At 37.7% G+C, this 15,198-nt stretch overlaps 1 protein-coding gene across 3 annotated transcripts in view; it reads left to right on the top strand.

The window, feature by feature from the left end:
- The first annotated feature begins 213 nt into the window (after window positions 1-213).
- LOC127661669 (SH2 domain-containing adapter protein F-like) overlaps window positions 214-15,198 on the top strand; it is a 193,981-nt gene continuing 178,996 nt past the window's right edge. For all 3 annotated transcript variants that reach the window (XM_052152488.1, XM_052152486.1, XM_052152487.1), the window contains exon 1: window positions 214-787. In XM_052152488.1, coding sequence (XP_052008448.1) covers window positions 341-787 — 447 coding nt within the window. In that variant the 5' untranslated portion in view covers window positions 214-340. The remainder of the gene's footprint in view (window positions 788-15,198) is intronic.

The following is a 15,198-nucleotide window of genomic DNA, read 5'->3' as shown; positions in this document are numbered from 1 at the left end:
ATGCCATTAATATATTTATTAGAAAAAATAACATGAAGAAAATTGCATCAAAATCTTTTTGCCCATTTGCTGTGTATATCTCTAATGGCACAGTAAACCGATAGGTGGCAGTGAGTATTCTCAGGTAGAACATCCCACCAGTAGATCAGCTGTCACACGCGCGCACACAAGGAGTGCAGGAGTCGCGCACCACAGAGTTTCACCAAACAGAAAGTGATAGAGGTCGGGAAACAGGCACCTCTCGCCGCCGGAGCGGAGAAACACAACACAGACTCTCTATAAAGGAAAACTGGAAGGGATATATATCTTCTATCGGAGTTTTGAGCAATGCGCTGGCAGCATGGCCAGATGGTTCAAGGAGCACCTGGGATTCAAAACCACCAAAGCCCCACCACCGGCGCCCCCGAAACCGGACTACCGACACTTCCACACCACTGTAATATCCAGCCCGCCTGGATTTCACCTCCACCAGCAGCAGCAGCAGCAGGCGAGCACCGGGTTAATGTCCGCTCAGCCAGACATCCTTACAGCCTACAAACTCCGGAAGGAGCTGGACTTCGAGGATCCGTACACGGGCGGTGGAAATATCCCCTTCTCCACGGGACTTAGTTCAACGGGTTCCCCGGACGTCAAGTACGTGTCCCCGAAACACCGGCTCATAAAGGTAGATACTGTTGAGAGGAGCGGCTCAAGTTCGGGCAGCAGTAGCGGGGTGACAGCGGTCAAATCACCCACTTCTCCACCAGCCGAACCCGAGAATGGGCACAGCAGCAGCAAACAGGATAAGGTAAAACTGACGCACAGCCTGTCCGCACAGGTACATCCAACACTGCCGGATCACCAGAGAAGTAATGCCCCAGTATAATATATATAATACGACTGTAATGTAGTAAACATTTCATATTAGTTTATTTACTTTATTATACATATTATTTTATTAATAAATATATATGGTTTGATATTGTAACAGGGTAAGGTGGGCATGGAGGAGGTGGGAACTGCAGGACAGTCAACAACTTTAATGACATAAATGAACTTAAAACAACATAAACACACACAGACAGCGCAGCCGCGTGTCTCTTTCCAACTGGTGCCTCCAGCTGGTCTTTTTCCCCTCCTGGCTGATTAGCCCGATTCAGGGCCAGGCGTGCGTCCTCACGGCCTGGCCCCGCCCACCTCCTTGTCACAGGGATATATTATGTTTGAGTTATTTTAAAATGTTACTATTTGGTACTATAGGTTACTATTTAACACAAGGGCTTACATGAGCTAAAAGTGAACAAACTTTTACAGCATTTATTAATCGGTCATTTACATTTTAACTAGTACAATTTTACAAAAGTTGTATGTGTTAACATTATATCCTGCATTATGAACAAACAATGAACAATAGTATTTTGATCAATTAACATTATCCAAGATTAATAAATGCTTTAAAAATATTGTTAAATTATACATAATGCATTAACTAATGTTAACAAATATAACCTTATTGTAAAGTATTTCTTCTTATTAAAAAATAAAATAAAAATAATATATATATATATATATATATATATATATTTACTTGTAGCATCAACACAGTTTGAAAGTATTTGATGATAATAGGGTTTACACTGTCTTGCATATTTTGTTAGGGTAAAGGTACACTTTTAATAGGTAAGGTCTGTGTCAAAACAAGTAGAACAAGTTATTTTATGTGTTCCTCAACGGTTATTTCTGGTCTGGAGAAAACACTGTTGATATGACATCTGGAAACATCCCAGGGTTAGGGTTAGGTTTGGATGACATTCAGGATTGTCTCAGTCTGAACTGTTTAACAGTCCACATCTGCAGATTGCCCAAAGCTCAATTTGTAGTACTTTTGCTTTCTACTTTATGTATTTAATAGTTTAGTGATGGGATGCAGTGTAAACTCCATTATAGTCAATGTGATATTACACATTGCATTGATGGTTTTCCATATATTTTGGGTGGAAATTAAAACATAATTTAGACACAAGTCCCAGGACATTCAGTACCAAGTATATTCAAAACTTATACTGCAGTTAAATGTCTACTGATGGATGGTTTGTTACCTAATTTCTTCTGGCCCACATGAGTCTTAAACATTACGTATAAAGAACCAAGGTACTCTCATTCTGTCTATTCTCTCTCTGTCTCATCATTGTCTACCTTAAGACACAATGAGGGACAGAGAGGTGCATTGGAAAGAGACACACATACAGTGCCTGGATGCTACATATGCTACTTCTCACACTGTATGTGTTTGTTTGCCTAACAAGTATTGTAAATCATATATCACAGCAGTTTGACTGTTTATGTGGATGGTATCCATCATTTTCACATTAATTCAGAACATTTCCTTTTCATTTCATACCTACCACACCTTTTCCTGTGAGGTGTGGCCTGTATGCCACTTGACATACACTCAGATTAGTATTGTATGATGCAAGCAAAGACTGCATGCTTTAAACAATGATGTAATATAATTGCCCCCAACACGATTTCTTCACTGGGTGGGGGGAGTTTTCAGTCCATCTGTATGCTAGTGTACTCCTAAATTCACCTTTAGCACAGATACTGTATAGGCTACATTTGAAAATTTGCAGTCTTTCTCTTTCAGGAAGATGGACCAAAAATATTGATGACTCACATTGGACACAGATTTTTGTCCAATCAAATGCTCTCTAGAATGAGAATGTCCCTCCCCCTAATACAGCCTGCAACCGACTAGCAAGTAGCGATTCATAATTTGTCTGTCATGGAGCCTAGCTTAAAGTGATTTAATGTAAATTCTCTCATCATTTACTCACCCTCATGCCATCCCAGATGTCTATAACTTTCTTTCTTCTGCTAAATACAAACCAGAAGATTATCTCAGCTCTGTAGGTCCTTTCAATGCAAATTAATGGTGACCAGACTTTAAAGCTCCAAACATAAACATAACACATAAAACCAGCATAAAAGTAACCAATATGACTCCACTGGTTCAATCCATATCTTCAGAAGTGATCTAATAGGTGTGGGTGAGAAACAGATCAACATTTAAGTACTTTTTTATTACCATAAATCTCCACTTTCACTCACATTCTGAAAGTGAAAGTGGAGATTTATAGTAAAAAAGTCTTGACAGTTTTGCACCCAGCATGATTGCATCGCTTCAATAGACATATTTTAAATCAATGGATTACTTTTATGCTGCCTTTGTGATTTTTGCAGCTTGAAAGGTCTGGTCACCATTCATTTGCACTGTAAAGACTTATAGAGCTGAGAAATTCTTCTAAAATCTTTGTTTGTGTTCAGCAGAAGAAAGTCATACAGGGATGGCATGAAAGTGAGTAAATGCTGAGATAATTTTCATTTTTAGGTGAACTATCCCTTTAGGCCTGTTGGATATTACATATTGAACTTTAGATAGATCCTGCCCAAAGTTCCTGTTTCTGCTGTGCAGTACTGTTTTACTCTGCCTGGTGAACACCGTGTGTTGTTACTGCATAATACAAGTTACTGAATGACATGCTGTTGTTACAGTCTCTCTATTTCTTGCTGAGCTGATGAACATTCTCAAGCCTTTTACAGCCAACATGCTTGTGAAGTGCCTATCAAAGCAAGACAACAAGCTACTGACTCATCAATCCTGATAAATGCCGCAGCTTCTGGACTTTCTAATTAAAAGGACGGGTGTCATCCCCGTAGTTCGGCTTACTTTGATTACTGCGGTCAGTGAATCATGTTGTTTAGAGTCAGTTGTGTTTGTGCTGGACTGCAGAGTGTTGTTTGATATGGTCTGTTCTGTTTTCAGGGAAGTGTTAAAGGGAAGCAACCTGCACATGAAACAAATTCATGTGTAAAGTACAGGACTTTTGTGTTTAGTTAGGGAGATGTCTGGTGGTTTGCAATCTCATTTTGCATTTGGAGAAAGCAATATCAATTTGCACACCCTCCGACCCCAGACATCTGTCCTAAATGCAAATTAACATTGTCCAAAAAGTTACCATGGTATTACCAAAGCATTCTTCAAAAATACCTTTGAATACTATCTAAATACTGTGGTACGTGTATATGGTAATCATTCAGAACCATGGAATATATTAAAATACCATGCAATTACCATCTGATTCCATCACTGTACGACATGGTACGACCACACATAGCACCCTCACATGGCACCCTAAGCCTTCATGGTGCTAAAAATTGATAGACTGAAGCTGGTGCAGAAGTGTTTAAATTTATGGACCTAAAAGTTATAATTTATTTTATGGAAATTAATGTAATCTAAATGCAAACACAAGCAATACATGGGGTTTTGTGGGATTAAGGCACAATTATTTTTAATTTGGTAGTATGTCCCCATGCTATTGTATAGTCCTTCTACATAATCAGAAGTATGTACTTTACCATCACATCAAAGCTCATATGTACATTGCAGAAGGATGCAAAGTGGCATTTTTAGTGCTTACTTGCATAGATCCATGCAGTTTAATAACAGTGTTTAAAATTGATATTCAAAACTATAAGCAGTACTTTGATTATATTTAGGGATTGAGAACATCAGATGTATTAAGCATATGGGAACAGCTTCACACACACACACACACACACACACACACACACACACACACACACACACACACACACACACATACACACATTACATCATTATTCTCCGCTCAATGCAGAGACCTGATAGGCTGCTTGCTTTTACAGAATGCTGTGTATCGATTGACCGGTGAGATTGGAATGCTGGTGTCCTCCTGGTACTTTGAAAAGGCCAACTTATGTCTTAATTACTTGACAAGTGGATGATAATTATGTAAATGCATACCTAATGCTAAGAATGCCAATAGCTGTGTCAAGTGTTTTCTCTATCTTGATTTTGAAACAGCCGCAGGATTCAGTCAATTGATTTAGTTTGTTCATTGCTGCATTAAGACTTCGAGCTGAGTCTTAGGTACACAAAATAAGTGGAAATAATATGTGTAATAAAGCAATAAGTCAAAGAGCACCAAGCGTTACAGTGATTTTACCAGGGGGAAGGTTTTTGTAATAAATAAATAATAAATACATGCATAAAAGGATAATACATATAAAATAAATACAATCTGACTGCTCATTCAGTCAGATTTGAAAGTTAAAATAATTTTATAATTGACTATAAAGCATACCGTTAAAATTGTACTATTTTTTTTAATTGTTATATTTGATGTATTTTGGCATTGATCAACACCATACCAATGTAATATGGCAAGTAGGCTCAGATGTGCTCTAGTACGGTGTTGGCATTTTCTTATAGCCTAATTTCATTGTTCTTAATGTGTTTATGTTGTCGATGATTACAGATCGGGTGGAAGATGATCAATTATCATTTCAGTGTAGTGCTAATTAACAACTCTCAGACACGCACACACTTAACCACACTGGTGTACAGACAACTTTGTTCGTCCTCGGGCTGAATTGCTGAAGAACTCTTGAAAGTGAATTAGTGAAAGATAAACAGAATATAATGGATGCAAACAAAACTCACATACGCACACTCATTTTCCCTACACGGTGTGCCTGCAGTGACCCTGCATTTGCTTGCATTAGTGTCTATTCTTATTTTTTCTCTTGAGTGTTAAGCCAAGTCTACACTACACGACTCCAGCTTGTCTCCTTTGATTTTTTGAGTCAGCGACGAGAAGTCCAGATCTCCCGATGAACGGCCTTGTTGTGTGCTCACTCCTGCGACAGGCCGAGACTAGTCCCAGACACTACGACATTTTTCAAAACAGCTTGATATATTAGACGTCTTGTCGTCAGGTATGCACACTGCCCCTACAAGTAAGAGACCCACAGTGAGCCACAGCCAATGAAATATAGGCAAAGTAGCTAAATTCTGTTTTCAGTTCTTTAAATCTTAATTTCTGTACACACACACAGTTAAAAAAAATATGGGAGTGACAACCATATTCTACAACCAAATTAACTCCTGAAAAATTAATGTAGTGACAACTGCATTTTCAGAAATTCCATGCAATTTGTATGGAACCGAACTGAACAACTAAGTTGTTAATGATGTGATTAATGGCACATGTGAGATGTGTCTGTCTTCTCCTGGTGTAAATCACACAAACAGAGGTATGTGTCTTCAGTCATTCATATTACAGTCTGTCTCTCTCATCTATAGTTTCTCTTATTAACCCTGCGGTCTTGAGATAAATGCACAATACAGTCCAGAGCGCACACACTGTTTAACAACAGCCATTTAGATGAGCATAAATCAAAACCGGTGATTCTGTTGACGGCAGCTAAAGAAATTGTTGGATGATTATACTGTATATCTGTAGTGGATAATATCTTTGCTCAAAAACGGCAAACACAAAATGGGTTAAACTGGTGGCAGTCATGTTTCAAAGGCATGAGATGCTGCAGTGTTGCTATGGTTTTCACTTGTCAATCATCTCAATTGCTGGAGTCAGTCCTGTACCATACATGCATACATGGAATGAAAACGTAAGGGATTCACTCTCGCGTTTAAATGTTGTTATCACTCCCGAAACTTTGTCGTGTGTATGGGGAGATAGAGAGTACACCAGAGGAGGGCAAGGTATTAGGAAGCAGAAGACAAAAAATTATTAGAAAATAAAATTAAAACTTCACCTACATCTCCCAAACCCCCTGTCTTTATTTCCTTTGCAAAAAAAAAAAAACAAAACCGTTTTTTTCCCTTTTTTTTTGGGTGGTCCATTTGAAACGGGATGATGCTAAAGCAGCTGTAACATATTTTTTTTGCCGGTTAGATGCGGATTTAAAGGGAAATAAACGTACAATCAACATTTAAAAAAGCGAATGCCTGAACATGCACAATAGGGTCACAGATACGAGCAACATGCACATTAGAAGCTCAGTTACAGGTACTGCACTAAAATAACTCCGAGTTCTGTTCTAAACATCATGTTTGCGCTATTAAATGCAAGGTTAATGAAGAAAACTGCGGCGGTTTTTAACGCTTTCTCTTCTTTGACATTTTTGCGCATTATCGTTCAAGAAAACATACAGAGACGCTCCCCTCGAAATCCAAACACAAGTGGTCAAAAGAGACGACCAGATGTAAAGGTGATGTGTCATTTGTGATTGGAACAACCAAATGGCTTCTTAATACAAGTGTACACATGGCCTCAGTTGCAGACGAATGGTGGTGTAGCTGATACACTACAGTCCGGAAGTGTTCGCACCAGCACGAAGAAAAACAAGATGCAGTCACAGGGTACCGACTGCAAGTCATGTAGTGTACACTAGGCTTTAGTCTTCTTTACCTATATGCTTAACGTGGCAACGCTCTAATGTATGATATCCTCACTAATGATGAGCAATCCAAAAATATGAAGATCATAGGTTTCCGTGTGTGGCTGCTGCAGCCAGTCATTGCTTGTAGACATAAACTAGCTTTTTTTTATTTCAGTATATTTTAAATTTTTCTAACAAAATTGTCATACTGTGTACCATATTTCAGTTGGCATGTTCCTGCCAGGCAAGAACAAGGTTGCTGAAAGGATTTGACATTTTCTCAGAGGTGATCTGGTTGGGGAGAAATTAACACAGTTTGGATTAATGTGTTTTGGATAACATGATGATCAAATAGAATATTGACCTGATGCAGGGCTTTTGGCACCATATAGACTGGTTTCTTCCATCAAATGCATCAGCATTCTATTATCCTATAAGATCAGTATTCTGTTAAGTGAGAACTAAAATTTAAACGGGTTTATTGCAATTAGTACATGGGCATATAAACCAGGCCTGTTTGAAAAATAATTGGTTTGCTCTTATCACATTAAAGGTATGTCGCAGTCAGAATTCTCTTGTCACACAGACCATTTTATTGCCATTTTAATATCAGTACTGATGGATCTCTGAATTGAATTTGAAATGCCTTGTTCAGTTGTCACGATCTGTCTGTCTTTACTCCTGGCCCCCTAATATGTATTAGCATGTTCTTTTTAAGCTTGTTAGAAGATAGTGTCTGAAATCTATGAAATCCCCTGAAATTACCTCTTGTTTGACTTTTTGACTCTTGATTTTTTATAGATTTCTCATCCATATACTTTTGTACAGATGCCCATTTTTAAAAATCCCTGTAAAAAGATAAAGGTACGCTACATGGCTTAAAGTTTGTGGACACTGCCTTCTAATTAACAGGTTAGGCTCATCCCCTTAATTCCAATGAATACACATCTTAATGTTACAGCATACAATGATCTTCTAATGAGATCCATTAAGAAATTCTCTTCTAATACTGTTGTGGATGAACTTGACTGGCCTGCACAAAGCCTCATCCTGAACCCCTTTATATATTTTGGGGTTCATTGGAACATTGACTGCGACCCAGGCCCCACCACCCAACACACTTTTGTGTTGTTGTTCTTCTCTGCTTTGTGTTGCTTCCGACTTCCAGGTTAAATAAACTTAGTGCGGTAAACTTCTCGGAGCATGCGTGTATGCCATGTATACATGCTGGATGAAGCTGAGCTACTGTACTATCGGACTGGGTCTGTTAGATCGATCTCTCAAAATCCATACTGGTTTGATTTCAGTCGGACTAAAGCATTTGTATGAAATTTTAAAAAGACAAATTATTGCTTAATTACGACTGAATTCGCACTTTAAAAGTGAAGGTAAATGCACTCACTGATGACTTTACTGATACTCTTGTGTCTAAATGGGAGAAATCCCTGCAGCCATGTTCCAACATCTTGAGGAAAACCTTCCTAGAAGTGTGGAAGCTGTTAGGCTGAAGCAACTCCTTAATGCCAGTGGTTTTGAAATTAAATCAACAAGCATGGTATTTAGGTGCCCATGTGGTATTTGGGTGTGGTATTTCGGTGCCTACACAATTTTGGCCATTTAGTGTACGGTACGGCCATTTAGAATAGGCACAATGTCAGTTGTTAGCACAGAAGTTCATTAATTGAGGCTCAAGGTACGATGAAGTTTAGAAACAATGTTGGGAAAAAGCTCATAGGAGATATAGTAGATCTTCGACCCATAGCATTTCAAGGACTTAATTAAACGAGATTCATTACAACCATAGAACACTATTTAATAGAGTTAATGCTGTGTTAAACCCGGCTGTTTGCATTTATCCCACAGAGTTGATAGCTATGTGTGAACATTTCTGCAAGTTCTTCATTAATGAGGTAACTGAGATAAGGCAGAATATTCACCCTGTTGTTTATGACCCTGCTGTCCGATCAATTTATACTGGTGTTTTTAAACATTATTTCTCTTACCCACTTGCAGGATGTTGTAAACCAACTAAAGCCCACTGGATCTTCCTTAGATGTTATTCCCCCACGTCTACTTAAACAAGTGTTTGATGTAACTGGACCTACTCTTTTACATTTGATTAATAAGTGCCTTGAATCAGGAGTTGTCCCTGACTATTTGAAGCATGCCTTGGTGCAACCCAGATTTAAAAAGCCTAATCTTGATTCCACAGTTCTATCAAATTTTAGACCCATTTCCAACCTATCTTTTTTATCAAAAATACTGGAGAAAGTAGTTCTCCACCAACTTCAAAGTTTCTTGGTTGAAAACAAGATCTTTGATACATTTCAATCAGGATTTAAGAAATCTAATTCTATTGAGACAGCTCTCTTAAAAGTTGTAAATGATGTTTAATTAGCCACCGACTCCAGAGATTCTGTAGCGCTATACTGTTAGATCTGAGTGCTGCTTTTGATTCTGTGGATCATAATGTTCTTTTATCTCGCCTAGAACAGGTTGTGGGCATAAATGGTTCTGCCTTAAGTTGGTTCCAATCATTCCTTACAAACAGGAGTTTTTCAGTCAATATAGGCCAATTCCACTCTGAGTCTGTTCCTTTGACTTGCGGGGTCCCCCAAGGCTCTACTCTAGCTCCCATACTGTTCTCACTCTATATGCTACCACTTGGATCTATTTTTAATAAACATGGAATATTATACCACTGTTATGCTGACGACACACAAATGTATCTTCCATTTACTAAAACGAGCAGTCTAGATGCCTTGGTAGCTTATAGTGATAATAGTGCTCTATAAATAATTGATTGATTGAAATGGCTATATTTCACAAAATCATATATTCATTTGTGAGAAACATTCAATTAACATTTCCTTGCTTCTAAATTAGTTCAGCAGATAATCAATAGATTTTTTATTTTTATAAATGGGTTTTAATGCACCTGACAAAGTTCTGCTAACATATTTGTGACATTGTCCCCATAGCATAGTTTATTGGTATGCATTTTATGTGCTTGTGTAGATATGTGAGATATTCTTTTAAATTAATGGGTATACGGCAGAAGTCCTTCATTAAAGTTGACCTTTGTTAAAAGACAAAATAATGACATGCATTCGCTCAACTGTTTCAGGTATGCACAGTCTGTTTTGTGAGTACTGATTGTTTGACTCCCACACACATTTGACAGGTATTTAATTAAAGATGACATTGTTTCCATTAAGAAGCAACAAGTCTCTCCTAAACATTATAAGAAACTTATACAGTTATGTTGAGCTGGATGAAGCAGCATGCTTTGAGATGTAACCCCTCCCCTATACTTCTACAATGACTGAGGAATTTTGAATATAAACTACCAGTCAAACGTTTGGGCACATGTATAACTAACCATATTTAATTTGTAAACAAAAAAATAATAATTAGGGACATATATGAATTGTTAAATATGCAATCCAAAATTTAAGTTGGCCACCCACAATGTGGTTGGGAGGAAATTTGTTCTGGTGATTGAGCTTGCAGGAACTGATAGGGTCTAATGAATTATCGGAACATTAATCTTGGTTTATATCCAGCTTAGTCAGGACCAGAATCCTGCTTTACACTAGCTTCAGGACAAAAGGCTAGACAACGTGTTGCTCTCACGAGACCAGAATTGCCACTGCAGTGTGTCAGTTTGGACTAGTGTCAACTAAGGAGAGCTGCTCTCTCACCTCTGAGTTGTCTTGGGCCATAATAAGTTTCAGTTTGTTTAAGGACAGCTGATCTTAGACCAGCATAAAAAAGACACCCTCTTGAAAATTATAATAATAATTTTAACACTCCTATCACACCATGGAGGGACTGTTCTACCATGGAGGGCCTCCAAAATTAAGTATTTTTAGCTTTCCACTAGAAAAAGTGGCTAGAATTGCTTAATGTAATTAGTCTATTCTTTTTGCCTTGTGATTTGTTAACTTTTTTCTTCATGCACATTGAATGTCTCTCCACTGGGTATATAGACAAGGCGAGATAGCTAGGGGTTTGTTGGAGAAGTTTAAATACTGTCTGATCTTGGCTTTTAGCCAGTGGAAATGCCCTGTATAGGTGTAATGTTGGGGTTTTATTTGAGCCTGCAGAGGGATGCTCCTATTTTACATGACACAAAACAAACATTGCAGGCTTGTTAGTTGCCATTTATGCCACACTAGTGGTACAATTAAGATGCAGAGGTTATGATCAGTTTTGGGGAAGCTACTTTTTTTTGCCAAGCTTCATGCTATTCATAATTACAAGTAGTTAACTAAAGGCACTAACGCTACTCTTTTGACAAAGTAGTTAGCTTCCATACACTACACTTTACTAACAAAAAGTGTCTAGCAGAGACTATTTTGCAGAGACGGGGCACTTATATTAAAGTGAATGTGAAAAAGGGATGTAGAAAGGACAGGCGATGTCTGTATCTAAAAGGTGATTGGCTCTTTTACCTGTTAGGCGGGACCCTTACTCGCACTACTGACTCTACTAAATGCCGTTGAAATAGCAACATTTGTGCTACTGCCATGTACTGAAAAATTTTGTTAGGTTAGTAGTGTTATTGAATTTATTTAATTGCCTACACATTAATGTAAATTCCACTGTATTACTTTTTATTTTTTTATATTACTAATTTAAAGTTTTTTCCACCAATAGAAAATTCAGTACCTGGCAATTCATCCCAAGGCACAGCAATAACTCAATCACTGGTTAAAGTTCTCTACTGCTGAAAAAATAAAAAAGTCAGAATGCTTTTGCTTCAGGATTAAGGAAGTGCTCTCTTCCTGACAGGAAGTGTTTACAGCTCCCTGACAATCCCTTTTGACTGGGCATGTCTAATCTTGCCCCTTGAAATAGACAGGGAGCGGTTAACACACCTCTCTAGCATCTTAACTCTGGTAGTTTACAGAGCTAATGCTTAATCTGATTCTAAACTGATGCATTAAAAATCTTTTTACCCTAATCCTCATTGATGCAGATCGAATGCTTTTGGCCCCAAATTTGAACTTCCCTGGAATCATCAGGCTGCGTGTGGAACGTGGGCTGTAGACACTAGGAATGGAAGTGCAATGCAGAAGAATGGTTTTAGGTGGATGGCTGAGTTGGTAGTGAACTGTGGAAAGCCCTGTGTCCATTGGGTGGATGTGGGTCTCCACCCTTCTCCTAATTTTTTGGACGCCTTGGTCAGACACGTAACAGTCTCCCTTCTCTCGTTTTTCTCTAGGGGCCAACTGAGGCCACGCTGTTTCCGCCTGTAATCAAGAGATTCGCACGCTGACCTCACTCCCTTATGTGCGGCGCATAGTTGTTTTCCTGTATTGTACACAAAAAAACCAGGAGCTGCAGCTTATGAGGTCTAGGGTAGAGCAAGAACTGTTGGGTGAATCATGTTAAATATTATAATAAAGTATTATATTTGTAAATATAAGTTGTGTTCAAAGTGTTGTTGTAGTAGCAATGAAAAAGTAGGGGCTATTATTTATCTTTGACAATCAAGGTAACCAGTATAGGAACAGCTACAACTAAGAATTTTAAACCATGTTTAGATATTGATTTATTGTTTTGTTTGTGTGTGAGTTCTGAATTTAAATAATGCGATCGTGAAATCAGTAGTGAACATAAAGTGAAATAAAGTAATTGTGGTGTGTTATGCATAATATAAACATTCTTCTGCAACTGATGCTTAAATCAAAGTTTGTATACAATATATATTTTTAAATGTGTGCATGTACTTTACATATTCCATATTATTTGTTTGACACCAAAATTATATTTCTGCTCCCTGTGTCCACCTCCATTTCCCTCTCTAATTCAAACTCTTAAATCTGTTGGAGAGAGAAAAAGAGAGGTGACAGGAAATTGGATCTTGTCATGCATATCCATTGTGTTTAATCTTGAATATCTGTGCTGTGTTAAAACCATCTTAATCTTTTTGAGCCCTGTCCAGTTTGGATCTCAGCAGAGAGGGACCTCTGAGAGAGTTATTATGCTTGAGTTTGCCAATTTCATGGAGAGTGACGTCCATTGTGAAAAAAGCTGCACAACTGTATACAAGTATTTTCACTATATTGACAGTTGAAGCGTCCATCTAAATAAGAGGAACAAGACCAAAACCAATTTATAAAAAGTTATTTTAAAAGTTAGCAAAATTGTGCTAGATGCACAGAAAGTTATTTTTCCATTGTTCATTTCTTCTCATTACCTAATGATCTAGAAAGTGTAGCCAAGAAAGGAACCTGTGGCATTTTGGTGTACAGGTTATTTTTGTTTTTTCACCATAGTCTTACCTACCCAATTTTGACATATTAAAGGGATAGCCTAGTTCACTAACAAATGAAAATGATGTCATAATTTACTCATGCAGATGCGCAGTACATATGCAAGGTCACGGTTGGTTGTTATGTGATCCAGCTGAGACAGTGTTCATGCTTTTCTCTAATCTGTTGTGCACATGGATGGAACTCCAGGGTAGTGTTCACCGCATAGTGCTTGAGTGTGTGATGAATTTCTCATGGTACATCATCAATGGTTCTGTTTAACAACATTTCTAAGTGACATAAAAATCACTTGTGCTTGGTAGCTGTGTAAAATTCGATGCACATGGTATCAGAACTTGTCTGAAAGGTGTTTTATGGAGGTTTAATTCTGTTTGATAATAAATTAGGAAAATTAAATGAGCCATTTCGAAAGGTAATGGGAAGAGATTTACAATGAATCAGAGAGAGGACAGAAAAAAGGGACCAGGAGACGCAAGAAGTGCAGAATCATAGGTTTTTTACAATTGTGTAGAGTTGTACAATTTGGCCACAAAGTTATATTACAATTATTTAGAAAAATAGTGCGCTTGCGATTGAAATGCGATTATGATAGTAATAGTAGAACAAAGAGTAATGTTTTTCATGTTCAACTGCCAAAAGGCTACTCTGGTATTCCTCTATAAAGATTCAAACTGAGACCTTTTTTTAATTCACAAACAAATAAAATATATGAAGAAAATCACAGTTTTTATTCAAATTGTACCCATCCACCGTGGTCCTGTTTTTGTCCATTTTGTGATAGGTTCTCAGCCCAGTAATCATTATTATTAGATTTTCAAACACAGACAAATTGAATATTGCGCATGCTCCAATCAGGATTTTAACATCCGATACAATATCCAATTTTCTTTTCATCCAATTGTGCAATGCTGATCATTTAACTTTTTTATCAACCACTCTGTCAAAACTGGTTAATGCGCAAGTTTTTCTTTTTTCTGTTTGTTTCTTTCTAGGGGAAGTTCGAGGTTTGATTGTTGCACTTATGTTGGAATGTGGTTTTTATAATTTTGTTTTTGACACACAATCTATTTTTTCTTATATGTCAAATGTTAATATGAGTGAATTGTCTCTCCATTTGGAATGTGAATGGGTTAGGGCACCCAATAAAAAGAAGAAAGGTTATTTCTCTTCTTAAGTGTAAGAAATAGGGTAGTGTTTCTTCAAGAAATGCATCTTTCCCCACAGGAAACTGAAAAATTTGGGCAAGATATGGGGTGGGCATGCTTTCTTTAGTGCTGGCTCAAGTAAGAGCAGGGGAGTCATTATGCTGATAAGTAAACATCTACAATTCTCAAACAGTGTAAAGATAAATTAGGAAGAGTCATTATTGTTTTAGCTGAAATTCAGGGACAAAGTCTTATTTTGGCTAATATTTATATACCTAATGTCGATGTTCAGAACTTTTTTATAGATCTTGAAGGGTTTTTCAAGCCGCTGGCACCCCTTATGATATAATATTAGTGTGAGACTTTAACCTTTGATAGACTCAGTCCTTTAACATAGTGAAGCAAAAGTGTGCAAGCCCCTTAGAGTAACATTGTCACTTCACAGGATGTGTTAAAATCTTGGTCTTACAGATATTTGGAGACTGTAGAACCCATCTGAG

The sequence above is a fragment of the Xyrauchen texanus genome, chromosome 21 (genome assembly GCF_025860055.1).
Source record: "Xyrauchen texanus isolate HMW12.3.18 chromosome 21, RBS_HiC_50CHRs, whole genome shotgun sequence".
NCBI lineage: Eukaryota > Metazoa > Chordata > Actinopteri > Cypriniformes > Catostomidae > Xyrauchen > Xyrauchen texanus.
Note: the sequence above shows the minus strand (reverse complement) of the source record. Positions and strands in the feature narration are given on the sequence as shown.